The sequence below is a fragment of the Callorhinus ursinus genome, unplaced genomic scaffold, assembly GCF_003265705.2.
Source record: "Callorhinus ursinus isolate GAN/ISIS: 27379988/994484 unplaced genomic scaffold, GSC_fseal_2.0 scaffold54, whole genome shotgun sequence".
Lineage (NCBI taxonomy): Eukaryota > Metazoa > Chordata > Mammalia > Carnivora > Otariidae > Callorhinus > Callorhinus ursinus.
The window spans coordinates 5,947,005-5,963,123 of record NW_027397116.1 but is presented as its reverse complement, the minus strand read 5'-3'; the positions used below and the strand labels follow the sequence as shown (position 1 = coordinate 5,963,123).

The 16,119-nt window shown below is 37.9% G+C and overlaps 1 protein-coding gene across 2 annotated transcripts in view; it reads left to right on the top strand.

The window, feature by feature from the left end:
- MARK1 (microtubule affinity regulating kinase 1) overlaps positions 1-16,119 on the top strand; it is a 114,239-nt gene that overhangs the window by 51,174 nt on the left and 46,946 nt on the right. For both annotated transcript variants that reach the window (XM_025892194.2, XM_025892192.2), the window contains exons 4-5: positions 13,813-13,861; positions 14,953-15,018. In XM_025892194.2, coding sequence (XP_025747979.2) covers positions 13,813-13,861; positions 14,953-15,018 — 115 coding nt within the window. The remainder of the gene's footprint in view (positions 1-13,812; positions 13,862-14,952; positions 15,019-16,119) is intronic.

Below are 16,119 nucleotides of genomic sequence, written 5' to 3'. Positions count from 1 at the left end.
TAATAAAGAGTGCTGCAGCATTACAACGGCATGGACTGAATCTCTGTGCTAGGACAGTGGTTTTGTACAAGCAGGGAAAGTACAATCAATTTTCAGTAACTACATCTGAGAATTAGACTTATTAAGTGAATAATCCGTTTACGCCTAGTGTCTGGTATGTTATCTGTTGTGTAAAATGTTGTCAGATGGTGACCTAAGCCATTTAATCTTTGGTGAGTTTTCAGATAAAGCCCAGCAACCTTTCTGGTAAGCTAGTTAAGTTTTCTAGAGCATCTGCAAAGTAGTTTTTACCATGGTCACTACAGGTAGAGAGGAGGACAGAACCATGGAAGCAATATTCAGAATTAAATTTCTGTTAGCAAGTTATCAAGAAACCAAACTTGTAAAAGCAGTCATACAATTATTGACACATATTTTTATCAAGGAGAAAGCAGAAGAAGCTCTTTGGCAGGGTTCCTTAATGAATATCTCTGTTGGACATATGTTGAAATACTAGTTACTGTCACATATGCACGCTTTATAGCATATTTCACTTTATTGTTCTTTTCACATGTGTGGGTCATTTGAAGGAAAATCTTGACCAATTCTTTTGTCTAAATGATAAGAGTTAGCATTTTGTGAGCTGGGTTGTAGACTGCAAAAGTTGTCTTCGAATTAGTAATGATGAAACACCAGGAGAGCCTTTTTTTTGGAGAGTGTATATGGGGGCAGTAATTCTGCAAGGAATGACGCTGCCATACGAATAAATAAGATTATACCTATGCCCAGTCACTCAGTATTTCATTTGCCATGAAATTAGTGGTTAGCAACACACCTCTGATCTTGATTTGGCTTTGAAGGAAATATTGAAAACAGGTTATCATGAAATCGTGACTATTAAAAGATGTCTGTTTAGTGTACGGTGTGAAGAATTGGTGGGAAGTATATCTTTCAAACTGAAATATGATGGATTTTGAGGGAAAAGGTGTTCAAACAAGTTTCCTTTTTTTTTTTTTAAAGATTTTATTTATTTATTTGACAGAGAGAGACACAGTGAGAGAGGGAACATAAGCGGGGGGGGGAGTGGGAGAGGGAGAAGCAGGCTTCCCACAGAGTAGGGAGCCCAATGCAGGGGTCCATCCCAGGACCCTGGGATCATGACCTGAGCCGAAGGCAGACGCCTAACGACTGAGCCACCCGGGCGCTCCCAAACAAGTTTCCTTTAAAAGGTGATACCAATAATGTTAGTGTCTATATAGAAATATGTTGAAGATCAGATAACCAGATTTTCTGAAACAAACAAACAAACAAAAAGTTTCAAGTAGTCCACTGACCAAAAATTTGACTTTTCTAAACCTTGTTGGCCCTCTTTAGTTATTGGACAGAAGGCTCAATGACCTATCTTTGGGCATGTTTAACACACAAATGCTACATCCAAATATGAATGATAACCTTCCCGAGCAAGCATATTCAAAGAGTATATTAAGAATTCATTTGCTATTATCCTTCCAATCAAACTTCTGGTTTCCCAACTTTTCAGTGTGATAAGATTAGCAGTCTAGACTAGAACCTGTCTGAGAGCTGTACATAATCTTCAGGGAGAAAGATCTTTGTAAAGTAATCAATCTGAATGTCACTGACACATCATCTGATTCTGGTTGCTTTCTCCAGTCTATGTGATCATGACTTAGGATTTTTTTTAATTCAGTAGAAATAAAAAATTAAAAAAAAACTTGAAATGGACACTCATGGTTCAAGCTAAGTGCCATTGAGCCTGATGCATGTGTTCATTAATTCTTAATCTATCAAGAATTTATTGAAAGAAGGTTGTGTTTCTCCATATATTTTCTTCTGTTTTTTGGCTCCTCCTTTTGTGTTTCCTTTATGTAGAGTCATTGCCTTTTCTGTTGGCTTTGATGTTAGACCCCCACAAAGCTTGGTCCTCTTTTCTTTCTGTATTCTCTTCCTGGGCTGTCTCAACTGTAGGCAGGGTCACAAATTTATGCCTTCAACTCAGGCATCCCCTAAATTTGCTTGTAATTTCTCAAAGATAGCCCCAACTTATCATATCCAAAACTGAACTCTTGATCTCTGCCCCACTTGCTCAGCACCTCGCCCACCTGGTGCTCTTCCAGCATCCTCTCTCAGTGAATGACACTGTCCTCGAGTTGTGCAAGCCAGAGCCCAGAGCAGCCCTTGACTCCTCACTCTTCCTTATTCCCACCCTCTAGTCTATCCTTGGGTTGTGCAGATTTTGTCTTGCATAGCTTTTGAGAATGTCTGCTTTTATCTTTTTCCATCATGACCACTCTAGACAAAGTTGCTGTTGTCTGTCCTGGGGACTGCCCCCTTAGCCTCCTAGCTGGCCTTTCTGCATCCACTTTGCGTCTCTCTGCACCCGTGCACACGCACACACACCCACACACACAGTTTAAAAAGTCGTCAAGAATACAGAATACCCTCATTTAAACTTTGAGATGGCATTCCATTTTTGGTGGTCTGGAAATCACATTCATTAACAAGGTGTACCTTCCTCTCCCACCTCATGGCCCACCAGCTCCCCGCAGTCTCTGCCCCGCCCCATCTACTGCTCCTCCAGCTTCAGTACTGCACTCTTCACTCCAGCCACCAGGCTCTTCACCCCACCCTCCGCCTAAGCAGCTCTTCACCCCAGCTGTTCACCCCACCCTCCGCCTAAGACACACCACCCCCCTTCACTTCATTCATCCGTATTCATTCATTCCTCCATTTCAGCCTTAGAGTCATCTCCTCAGGGAAACCTTTGCTGTCCACAACGATGTTAAATCTCTCTGCCCTCCCTAAAATTAAGCGCTCATAACCAAGGATTATTCATAAAGAATTACTTTAGTTTTTATTTGTTTTACTCTTGATAGTAGGTTTTGTTTGGGTTTTTTTTTTTTTTTTTTTTTTTTGGTTGTATTCAGTGTCTGACTCAACACCTCTATTCTAATTGCTTGGCCTTTATTGGCTATAAAGCCTATGTCTATTTCTATATTCTCAGGAAACTACATAAGATTTACTAAAGTATAGACGTGGAAGGATTTTCTCTTGGAAATGGGGTTGGCTAGAAATCTAAATCACCTTTGAGTTTTAGACTAAACCATCTGGCTGTTTTATTTTTTTTAAGATTTATTTATTGATTGATTAGAGAGAGAGTGTGTGAGCACTGAGCATGGAGCCTGATATGGGGCTCTATCCCAGGACCATGAGATCATGACCTGAGCCAAAACCAAGAGTTGGCCGCTTAACCAACTGCACCACCCAGGTGTCCCTCATCTGGCTATTTTAAAAGTCATCTTGTCATTTTGTTATTTGAAGAGTCACACTCTTATTTTTTTCTAATTTGAGCAGTTTGTTGACATAGTAAACTGGCCTATTTATAATTTTTGGATGAGGACTTCAAAATGTCTTTCCCATTCTAAAAAAAAGTTGCTTTCTTATGACATTTGTTAGACTAAACTGTTTCATTTCTGTTTTTTGTTTTTTTTTTTTAAGAAATAAAATATCACAGATACAACTGAAGCCTTATGTGTTATTTCTGGGTTCTATTCCTGTATTTTCCTACCTGTAAATAACTACTATTCTGAATTTGATCTTTCTTAATCTCATTCAAATTTAAAACATTTTTCACATATGTGTTTCTATATGTAAAATACTACATATTATTTATTTTTAAACCTCTTATCTTTCTACAACTCGCTTTTTTCAAGTAACATTGTCCTACAGTTTTAGTCATGTTAGTCTATATAGTCTAGTGCATTTATTTTCACTACTGTTATTGCCTACCATTGTATGAGTATGCTACAGTTCACCCATTTACTTATTAATAGATATACTACAGTTTGTGTATTTTTGTTGGTGGATATGTTGATTGCTCCTGGTGTTTTTGTGTTTCACTTTTTTTTTCCTAGTTAGTTAGCTTTTCATTTTTGCTGCAAATGCAGTGCTGCAGTGATCATTATTGTGTATATCTTTTTTGTGAAGATGTATAAAAGGATGTATGTCTCCAAGCAGACTTGTTAGGATGTATCTCTCCAAGTGGAATTGCTAGGTTGAAGGTCATGCATATCCTCAATTTTACTAAATAATGTCAAATTGCTCTTCAGAGTGGTTGCACCAGTTTATACTTCTGCTAACACTGTGTGAGATTTACTGCTGCTCTACATTTTTGTCTGCATCTTATATTATCGGATTTCTTAATTTTTGTCAACCTTATGGATGCATTATGATATCTCATTTTAATTTCCATCATTTCTAACGCAAACTTTTCAAATTTGATCTATTTTACGTTTAATATCTTTTGTCTAAAATTACTTGATTCGCTATCTCAAGCAGTACATTTATTTAGCACCAGCTTGAGCTCGGAATTGTACAAGGCCTTGGGAAGGACTCAAGCAATATAAAATTGGTACCAGTTTATAAGAAATAAGAATCTTATAATCTTGTAATCTGTCTAGATGAAACTTGGGAAAGTGGCACAGCCTGTCATTTAAAAAGCATTTCCTTCTCTTGACTTTGCAACAAATAGTTGACTTACAAGTTGTCAAGTTTGGGAAGCAGTACTAAACAACCATTTTATTTTTTTTAGTTAGAAATCATCTAATATATATTCATATACTTGTATTCAGATCTCTTTTTTCCAACTGCCATTTCATGGGAAGAACTTGAGAAATTTGCGTAAGTTGTTATACTACTAGCAATAACTTTATAAAATATGTGGTGTGTCCATAAGATGTCTGAAGGCTGAAGAAAGAGTGAAGTGATGATCCTAGAAATTTAAAAGCTGAAAGTGTAATCTATGGGGTTCTGTTAATATAGGCATATCATATATAAAATCCCTGAATGGACGGGCACCTCCGAGGGAGTCTGAACAAAGTCCCAGCAGTCTCCAGGAGCTGAATGTCATTTGCAGGGTCAAGCAATGCCCACACCTCTCCTTAATAGACTGGTAAACGGCTATCAAAGATACAGAGGGGATTTTTATAAAGATTACAGTGAAGGCAAAGAAGGGGGCTCCTGCCCTCACCAAACCCAAATCAGAACAAAATACTGGAAAGGCCAAGAAGGCTGTGTCGAAAGGCACAAGAATATCTGAATGTCACCCCCCCTCCTACAAGCCCAGTTCCCCATGACCAGTGACAGCCTGGAAGAGCTCTCCCAATGGGAGCAAGCCTGACCACTCTGCCTTTGTCATGTTCCCCATGGCCACAAGTGTTTTCCATCTGCCTCAAGACCACAGAAGCAGTGAAGGGGTCCTGTGATCTTGAAGCCAAGGGCCACACAGTGAGCAGGTCTGGTGTAAGGAGGATGACGTGCATTTGACTGGCCCCTGACTATGAGGCTTTGGGTGTAAATAGAACGAGGATTGTCTAAGCCATGTCCACGTGGCTACGTCTAAATATAACAGATTTTCCCACTATCAAAAAAAGAGTAAGAACCAAAAGGAATAGAAGCGGTAGGAAGGAAGAGAACAGTGGAGAAGAGAAACGGAAAATGCTCATAAATGAGGCAAATACTGATAAACACTAATGGAGTTTGACTGACCGTGACCTTATGCCCTGACTAGAAGGATTGAATTGAAAAGTAAATATCTCTTTGTTTACTCACTTCAGTTACCTGGAACAATGCCAAGAACCAAGAAGGCAACACTCCAGGCCTCTCAACAACTAACTAGAATAGCTCTCACGAAGTCCAAACAGTAAAGGGCCTCCCTGCCTCGTAGTCAGAGAAAACCCACCTCAGGCCTTCACGCAGCACTCATTTCTCTAATTGGACACACAAGATTCGAACAAACTCTGGCCTTGATTTCAGCCCGCAGCAAAGCTGAAACAGTAAGTTTGGAGAGTATTAGTGAATTCGGAGCATTCCTGCTAAGTTTAAGAATGCTAGAAGCATCATGATGTCACAGTTTGTCACAGTTTGAAAACGAGCAAGAAAAAAAATGAACTAAAAATTAGAATCCGAAACTCAAATAGTAGTGTGGGACTATTTAATATATATGTTTTCCTGGCTTGTACCTGACATAGGATACATATAGTAATTAACTTTTTTAACAATAACTGTCCATCTCAAGGTAAACTTCTTAGCATGCTCTAAATTTTCAGCTCTCCTTCTCCCCTCAACCGTCTCCACCTTTCCTAAGGGAGACAAGCACTGGGAAGATTGGCGCCCTCGCTGATGAAGCTCCGCTCTGGGCTAAGGGATCACGTATATGTGGCTCACTGTCTCTCTCTCTCTCTCTCTCTCTCTCTCTCTCTCTCTCTGCTTCCTTTGACTCGGGCAGTTGATGCAGAGGCTCTGACATTAACTAGTCCCGTCCCTTTCCTGTGTGCAGCCAGCTGGAATATTGCGGTTCAGGGGAGGGCTGAGGGGAGTTGTGAAGAGGAGACATCTTAGACCTTTTACTAAAGCCATGGGCTACTCTTCAGTTGGCCCCGATTCTCTGGATTTGTAGTGCTAATGACCCAAATCTAGCTGACAGTTGAAGTGTTTCTTTGGGAAGAAGGGTGATTGGTGGGTCAGGCTACTGGCATTTCATTGTCCTAGGTCAGTGTGCCCCTTAAAACACACTAATCCTTTCTCCCAGCAGCAGCCGCTCTTCCTCTTTCCACAACCGCCTGTCAGTTTTAGTCTACACACACCCAACCCTCACAGGCCCGTTCATGCTTTTGCTTATTACGGTTCTTTCCTCGCTCCTTGTCAGTGACTGCCGAAGGAGAGGAAACTAAGGATAGAACAATATATTGAAGACATCTCTGAGATGGCTGTGTATTATTTTTTTCACTGGAATAAAACAATACTTTCTGATGAGAACTTTGGCCCTTCCTGTAACTGTTTCCCTGGTTTCACCTCCACGTGGCTGTAGAGTGGCCTTCGATTTAGGTATACTTTTGTTAGGTGCCCCAATTTTCAGAAGATCATTTTTTTAAGGATTTTATTTATTTATTTGAGAGAGAGACAAGAAAGAGAGAGCAGGAGCAGGGGGGAGGGGCAGAGGGAGAAGGAGACTCCCCGCTGAGCAGGGAGCCCAACGTGGGACTCAATCCCAGGACCCTAAGATTATGACCTGAGCCGAAGGCAGATGCTTAGCCCACTGAGCCACCCAGGCGCCCTCAGAAGATAATTTTAATCCTATCTCTAGCTCATCTCTGTTCTTGGTAGAACAGAATTGCTGAATTCTAAGTTCCAGTCAGGGACTGCATTCATGAATTCATTACCACTCAAAAACCCAGCTTATGAAATAAACAACAAAAACCAGTATTTATGGAGAATTGCTTGAAGAATATGCAGCTAATCTTTTCCTTTAGATTACTGATTCTCAAACATGGAGCTGCCAGGGAGACATCAGTATCTTTTCATTAGTTATATGTCTCAACCAGTTTGCTTCCAAAACTACCAAATTTGCCAATAATTGCATAAAAATTAATGAGAATAAACTCAAGATTACCCATATGACAATATTGTCTCCAGTCTTGCAATCTGATGAGTTTTCTTGAGGCAGAAGAGAAGGAAGAGGAGCTAGAACTAGAGCCGTTGTGGCCTGTCCATGCCACACTTCTTGGACTGCCTTCTGGAAGTACCTGTGCCAGTGAGGAAATATGTGGGAGCCCCTCTTCCACTGCAGTGAGGAGCTGTTAACTGAAGAAGTATGCTAATGGGAGGAATTATTAAAAATGATATGGACATTTAACATTTAAATTGAACAACATACACAGCCATTGACCAGTCTTTCACGTAAGGCCAAGGTTCCCCGCCCCGCCCCCGCCCCCGCCAGTTTAGGTCTGTTGATTGGCATTCAGCTTCGTTTATCTTGCACATAGTCACCCATAAACTCACATTTGCTTCTATTTCCAGGTTTTTTTTTTAATAAAGGGGGAATTTAAAGACACCCAGGAACGATCTAAGAGCAGACCCCTAGATTTTATTTTCATCTTTGACATTTATCTTGCCCATACTTAAGTGGACAGCAGCTTTTATCTAGTATTTACAGATTATTCAGTTTGGCTTGTTTTGTTAAACAACAAACTAATTCGTTGGTTTAAGTAATATTTAATTGCATTGGACAGACTTTAAGGCATCCACTAATGATCCCCACTTCTGGTGTTCATATCTTTGTATAATCGCTTTCCCTTGAATGTGAGCAGGACCTCTGACTTGTTTCTAGCCAATATAATATGGAAAATGTGATGGGATTTCATTCCACGATTACATTGTATTAGATAGGACTGTCTTGCTAACCAACTTGCCCTGGAGATTATCCTTGCTGGCTTGATAAAATAAATGGCCATGTTGGAGAAGCCCGCTTGGCAAGGGCAAGGGAGCAGTCTCTAAGAGCTCAGGGTGGCCTCCACTCAAGAACCAGCAAGAAGCCAGAGTCCTCAGTCCTATCGCTGCAGCCTGGGTTAGCTTGGAAATGGATTCTTCCCCATTCGGGCCCTGAGATGAGAGAGCAACACCTTGACAGAGCTGGAAGACCCAATGAAGCCCTGCCCAGAATACAGAGGCCCAGAAACTATGAGATGATACATGTGTGTTGTTATTAATTGCCAAGGTGTGGTAATTTCTTATTCAGCAATAGAAAGCTAATATATTAGTTAAATTATCTGTTTGCAGTAACATCTAATAGCTGACAAATAGCTTTGGGGCCTAGCTAGCCTTTGGTAAGCATGCTGTTCAGCTTTGGGAGTGCAAAGGTACAGGGAGCACCATGGACTGTGAGCATGGAGGGTGCTCAAGCGTTACACGGTAGGTTGCAGAGGGCATGTAGAGTAATGGTTGAGTAAGTGGAGCCCAGTTACAAGCTTCTCTACTGCAGTGCTTGTGAGTTGTGATTTTATAGTCAAATACAACGACTTAACAGAGAACATCTTAATAAGAAAGCAAGACCAAATGAAGCAAACAGAGGTCATTTATTTATGTGTTAGCGTAGGAGAGCCAGATTGGTATGGGGGACTTTTCTATTAGAAATACACAATAGCGATAATACTGATGAATCCAAGTGACAGTTACAGTAATGCTGCTCCTATTAATAACAAGTCTAGCCACTTTTAAAATCTGTATAATATAGCAAAACCAAAATAGAGACTATTTGTGTTTATTCCTTATAATACACTCTTTGGGTGTGGAGTGGACGTTCAGAGCGAAAAAATCAGTATTTAAAAAATATAAAGTTCAATATCTAAAAATATATATATATACACCTTAGTTACAAATAAGTGTTTTTCCTTATAAAATGATTTTTTTTAATGTTTAGGTGGTTTATTTTATTATTAAATGCTTATAAAATGACTTCATGAAAGCCATGAGAAAATAAGAGGCTGCCATAGTATTTGACTTGTTTTTCTGGGGGAAAGAGACTCTTTGGTTACAGTAAAACCCAGGATCGTCAGATTTGTAAGTTGTGATTTTATATGTGAATTTTATCTACTCATGTGTGAACTTTATCTGCTGATGTGCTGTAGTAAGGGAAAAAAGGGTTGAAACCAGAATTATAAATTTTCTGAGTGCTGCCACTGCTATCAGCCAAGGGAGTCCCTGGGCAAAGGTGACCTGATGATAGGCCCCCTTACTTGCTCTTTCTCAGGGAGGTGAGGGTCTTATTTGAAGGAGGGTTAATCAGGTGAGCAGAGAGAGGAGGCCTGGGTGGTGTCAGAAGCTAAGGTAGAAACCCTGAGTGTGTGCTGAGGGGACTGCCCACCCAGAACACGGGAGATCCCACAGAGCTCCACCCCTCCTGTCAGTCCTCTGAAGTCCTGGTGGGGGAGATAGTCACCTGGATTTCAGGACCCCGTGGGCACACTTCCCTCTGCTGACCTGAGGCCACCCCACTCAGACCAAGGCCCTCCACCTCCCTGAGACCCACAAGGAAGAAGTGAGGGAGTATGATTTCTGGTTCCCTCTGCCTAGGGCCTCCAGGGTTACTCATATGAATGACCCATTCTCTGATGTTGCAGAGGAATCTACAAGGTATATGATGAATAATCCATGTTTGCTACTATCTGCAGCCATCTGGTATTGTTGGAGATTGGAACAGGCCCAAAAATTGGCTTGAAAAGACTCAGAAAAGCAAACAACTGATTAAAAACTGGTCAAATGATCTGAATAGACATCTCATCAAAGAAAATCTGTAGGTGGCAAATAAGCCTATGGAAAGATGGTCAGCACCATCTGTTATTAGGAGTTGCAGATTGAAACAACAATGAAATACCACTACGTACCTATTAGAATGTAAAAATCCAAAACACTAACAAACACCAAACACTGCTAAGGAGGTGGAGCAGCAAGGTCTCTCATTGCTGGTGGGAACACAAAATGGTAGCCCACTTGGAAGACAGTTGGTAGTTTCTTACAAAACTCAACATACCATATAATCCAGCAGTCATCCTCCTTGGTATTCACCCAAATGAGTTGAAAACTTATGTCCACACAAAAGCCTACACACAGTTTATAGCAGCTTTATTCACAGTTGTCAAAACTTGGAAGTAATAAAGATGTTCTTCAATAGGTGAATGGATAAAATAAACTGGTACATTGATATAATGAAATGTTATTCGGTGCTAAAAAGAAATACTCTATCAAGTCATATAAAGACATGGAAGAACCTTAAACGTATATTACTAAGTGAAAGAAGTCAATCTGGAAAGGCCACATACTATATGATTCCAACCATATGATCTTCTCAAGAAGCAAAAGTATGGAGAAAGTAAAAAGATTAGTGGTTGCCAGGGATTTATGGAGAGGGAAGGATAAATAGGTGAAGCACAGGGGATATTTAGGGCAGTGAAACTATTCTGTGTGATACTGTAATGGTAGATATTTGCCATTATACATTTGTCAAAACCCACAGAATTTACAGCACCAAGAATGAACGCTAATGTAAACTATAGATTTTGGGTGATAATGTATCAGTATAGATTCATAGATTGTAACAAATGTACCACTGTGGTGTGGGATGTTGATGGTTGGGGAGGTTGTGCATGTGTGGGGACAGAGGGTGCATGCTAACTCTATACTTTCTGCTCAATTTTATTGTGAACCTAAAACTGCCCTAAAAATAAATACCTGTATTTTAGGTATAATATAAATATACATGTACACACACACACACACACACACACACACACACACTCACACTCACACTCACTTCTTATGCTATATTCCTCACCTCCTCCTGGTCCGTGTACCTGAGTGAGGCAGTTTGGTCAATGGACACCTCTCTGAGACAGGTATTCAGTCTTGACAAGAGCCTGGTGGCAAATTAATAGCTGCTTTTTAAAACCCCTTAGCCGTTTTAGGGAGGGAATGAATCCAAAACCCTATGGGACCCCCCTCTGAGTAGAGATTGTTTCCCTTTGTCAGAAGCTCCAGTCAGCAAAACCATCAGTAACAGAGACTTATAGCTCAAAGGGGTCATTAGGGCTGTGGAGCCCAAAGATGGAAAAGACCAAGCAGTGTAGGCACTCAATATTTCTTGAGTTCTAGGCCTTCAAGTACAGAATTGGGGGTGGAGGGCAAATTGAGCAAGACCTAAGAAAGTTGAAGGTGTATATACACCACTATCAAAAAATTAAGCCTCTAGGTATTTAAGGAAACACGTCAAGAATATTCATTGTAACACTGATTGCAATAGTGAAAGTATATAAATAAACATTCTCAATAGAACAGTGTATGAACTGGTTTCTTCTTGTAATGGAAAACAGCAATTAAAGTAAATGGACCAGATCTATACACAAACAGGGATAGAACAAAGAAACATTATGTTGAAGAAAAAATAAATTTAGAGAAATAATTTCAGTATGACTCCATTTATATGAAGTTTGAAACACAAAAAAGTAATACTGCTATTTATATATACACATATAGAAAATTATAAAAGTATATAGCTTGTTATATACCAGCTTTAGGGCATTGGTTATATCTAGGGTGGGAAAGAGGAAAAAGAGGTGGGGATGAGTCTCTAGCTATGACTATAATGATTAATGTCTTAACAATATTTTATTAAATAAAATTATTTAATATACATGGGGCGCCTGGGCGGCTCAGTCGGTTGGTCATCCGACTCTTGATATTGGCTCAGGGCATGAGCTCAGGGTTGTGAGACTGAGCCCTGCATCAGGCTCTGTGCTCAGTGTGGAGTCTGCCTGAGATTCTTTCCCCTTCCTCCCTCTATTCCTCCCCCTGTTTGCGTGCACTCTCTCTCTATATATATATAATAAATAAAATCTTTAAATGTAAAAAATTTTTAAATTTTAAAAAATAATTTTTCTTAAAAATAAAATCTTATGAAAATATGGCAGAATATTAGCATAAGTTTATTTAATCTTGATGGTAGATACAGAGTTAGGTGCTATATTTATTTCTGTACTTTTTAACAAATTTGAAATATTTCATAATTCAAAAAGTGAATGAAGAACATTCATTCCAGGCAGAAGGGGAAAACTTGTACAAAGACTGACTAGAGAGAGGTCTTAGCAAGTTCAACTGAGAAGGGTGCTGGTTGGCTTGAGTGAAATCCATCCAGGAGACATCCATCTAGATGTTATCTAGAGTGTCATGAGATAAGCGTGATCTTGGTAAGCAAGGTAAGCAAGATCTTGATTTTTCAAGGCCTGGTAGCCCATGTTGAAGATTATGAATTTTGTGCTAATGGCACTGGAAAACCACCAGTGGATCTGAAATAGTGTAGTGCTGTGTGGATAATGGACTGGAGGATGGGAGTACAGAAAAGGGAATGCTGAATGGATGTACAGAGACCTGTGGAATCCAGTGTTGCCAGTGGGGATGGTTAGAATTGACAGATGTGAGATGAATTTTGGAGGTCGAGTCAACAGGTCTTGGTGATGGATCTGATGTGGAGATTTGGCGAAGGCATGTAGTTAAGGATGACTCCAACGTTTCTATAATAGCTGCGGGATGGATATAGAGACCTGGGGAAAGGCAGGCAAAGACCAAATTTAGTGTGAGAAATCAAGTCTTGGGTTTGAATTCCTGTGAAAATATTGAGTAGATACTTGGATATAAAGGTTAGAATAAGAAGAATGCTCTGGATGAGAGATTTAAATTTAGGAGACATCAGCAAATTGACATTTGAAGCCATGATCCCAGCAAGAGTGAACTAGGTGCTTGATTGTGAACTTAACATGTACTCAAAGACAACATAGAAAAGAAAAAAAAAATGCCAGGTCAGACTTGTAAAAAATGGGCCCAATACTGTAAAATAAAAGGAAAGGAATTTTTCACATTTGTGTTTCAAAAAAGTGACTTATTTTCAGTATGTTTTGGTTTTATATAAAGTAAATTATTTTTATTGTCCTTTACTACTATTATGCAAATTTCCGTAAAATGCTACTGAAAATAGTTTTGTTTCCTTTTCAAATTTTATTTAATGTAGGTTTACATCATTTAATCTTTCACAAAGTGTCTGTTCAACCAGTAGAGATGACTAAAGAATCAGGACCTCCCCTTCTTGCCCCCAAGGAATGTTGGTTTTGGATAAAAATCATGTGAAGGATCATTTAGTTTCATTTCCACAGTATTTTTCTTCCCAGTAATGAAGAGTAGTCAAATAAAAATGTAAGTTTTATTGTATATGGTGTACATACACACACACATACACACACGGAACCATCTGAATTCATCTTGTTAAAATTGTCCTGGAAATCAAGTGTCAGCAAAGTCAGAGTTGAACCTGAGGAACAAATCTCTTGTTTCTTTCTTAGCTCATTACCAGGATCTCCTAGTGTCTTGTAAGAAGATGAATTTCTTCAAGTGAATTATTTTAACAGAAATATGTCTACCTGTTTTCTTTAACAGTTGTTTCGAGAAGTACGAATAATGAAGATATTGAATCATCCTAATATAGGTATGAAATTTACATATACAATTAATGATGAAGTATATTCTTTAATTTGAAACTATTTGAAAAGTTAGAATTTTAAGGATGTTCTTTTATAAAAAGAGTGATAACCTGAGAAAGTGATACTTTTGGTAAAAATAGATTATAAAGAAGTTAATTGAAGGCTGCAGATGGCTATTTTCTACTGCTTTGCTGTTTTAGGCTGTCTACTAAAATAATATATATGACTTGGAGTTAATGCATACGAATATTTTTTGTATCTCCTTACTAAATTGTTCTAGAGATTGCATGCCATTTGAGATATTTATAAGAAATTAATTCCAGATAATTTGATAATATGCATTTGGATTTGACCATAGTTTATAGGCAAAATCACTAATTTGAATTTTTAAGAAAATAGAATTTATTTCAGTTTTAGTTAATTTATTCGCAGAAGTTCTGGTTTTTCCCTACATTTACAAATAAATATATTGAGTACATATGAAGTCATTGGATTATAAGAAGCAAAAAGTAATTTTTCTTTTAATCTGCTCATTTTCTTAACACTTGTTTCTTTCACACTTAAAAATCTTATGCTTATTAGAGATGTTAATGTGATTATTTGTGATGCATAATTTCAACTATGTAAGTCTGACAACTTCGTGGTTTTTTAACCAGAAACTTTTTAACACCACATATTATGGAATTTTTTTGTTTCTTTACCAAAGGTTGTTTAACATTTTATGACAGGCTCACTATATAATATAGTCTCCTTTTAAGCTTTAGTTAAAATTTTGTTAAGCTGAGCTCGTTTTGTTATTTTAAGCTTTTCCTTTTTTTTTATATTATTCTCATTAGAAAAAGTAATGGTTTTTTTAATCCCAGAAAGTTAACTCTTTTGACCCAGCAGTTGGTTCCAAATCACTTTGTGGTAAGTAGTTTTCTTCCATAGTAGTAATAACCCTTGAGAGAATTTTTTAGTTTAATTATAATTAATAATTTTCGGTAAATATTCAAGTTTTCCCCTGGCTTAGGGAAAATTTATACTTAAATTTTCTTAAAGCAGATCCAGTATGTGCTAACAATTACAGAATTATATCTCTAATTTCTTTTTTCAGTAAAATTGTTTGAAGTTATTGAAACAGAGAAGACCCTCTATTTAGTCATGGAGTACGCGAGTGGGGGTAAGGATGAGAGGGATGGAAGAGTTATCTTTGATGAGACATACAGAATTATCAACACCCGAAGTTTCACTGTAACACTTATGTCTTCCCTGTGATTAAGTGATATATCTTAAGTAAAATTCAGTGTTTACTTTCAGGCTATTGATCCTACATTTAAAAGTCAGATTTTTGACTAAGTTAAAAGTTGCATAGGGACATTTTTCTAAACTCTAAATTTGCATTGTTATCTATGAATGTTTTGATTCTCTTATCTAAGTATTATATTATTGTGATTAGAAGTGCTTGGCTATAAGGAAATCTCAAATTCACAATGTATTTAATAAAGTTTATAGTAAAAGCATATTCTAGACCAGATGTTTATTTCATTGACTGTTTATATATGACAGATTCTCAATATGCATGCATTTTCAGGATAATCCATAAAATGTTTCAATTTAAACAAGTATTGATTTATACATGTTATAAGTTAGAAGACTGGGTTAACAGAGAAATAAGATGTATTTGTAGAATATAATACGAACTTTTGACTGCATAATGTCAAAAGTAGGAGTGATTTTTAAACACTGGTATATAATAGAAAATCATTTTCATCTTCTGCACTTTCCATCAAACGAGAGGTACATCAGCTCAAAATCACTATTGTGTTAGGCATAGGACTTTCTTAGAAACACATTTAAAATTTTTTGGAGATAAATCATTTAATAAGTAAAAAAAGAATGCTTGAAGGTTTTAAGCAACTGAAGAATTAAGAAGTTAAGCAATTAAAAGGGAGGGAGGGCAGCTGCAATTATTTAAACCACTTTAATTAACTTTTGTGCTAATCAATAGAAAACCTTAGGGTTGAATTTAGTGTTGAGTCCTTTTAGCTAATAAAAGTGTATAGATTTTTATGGTAATTCAGATTTTATGTAACTTCGATAAAGAGGATTTATTTTAGTCTATTGTACCTAAACTATGTATTTTCATAGTGTTTCTTAGGTTTCTAAAAATGTTTACTACAAATATCACATATATTTTAATAGCTTTTTCTGTTTTTAATGCAGATTGAAAGTTTTAGTAGGTTTGGTTTTTTGCAAAGCCTTTTCTCATCCTGAAAGTATT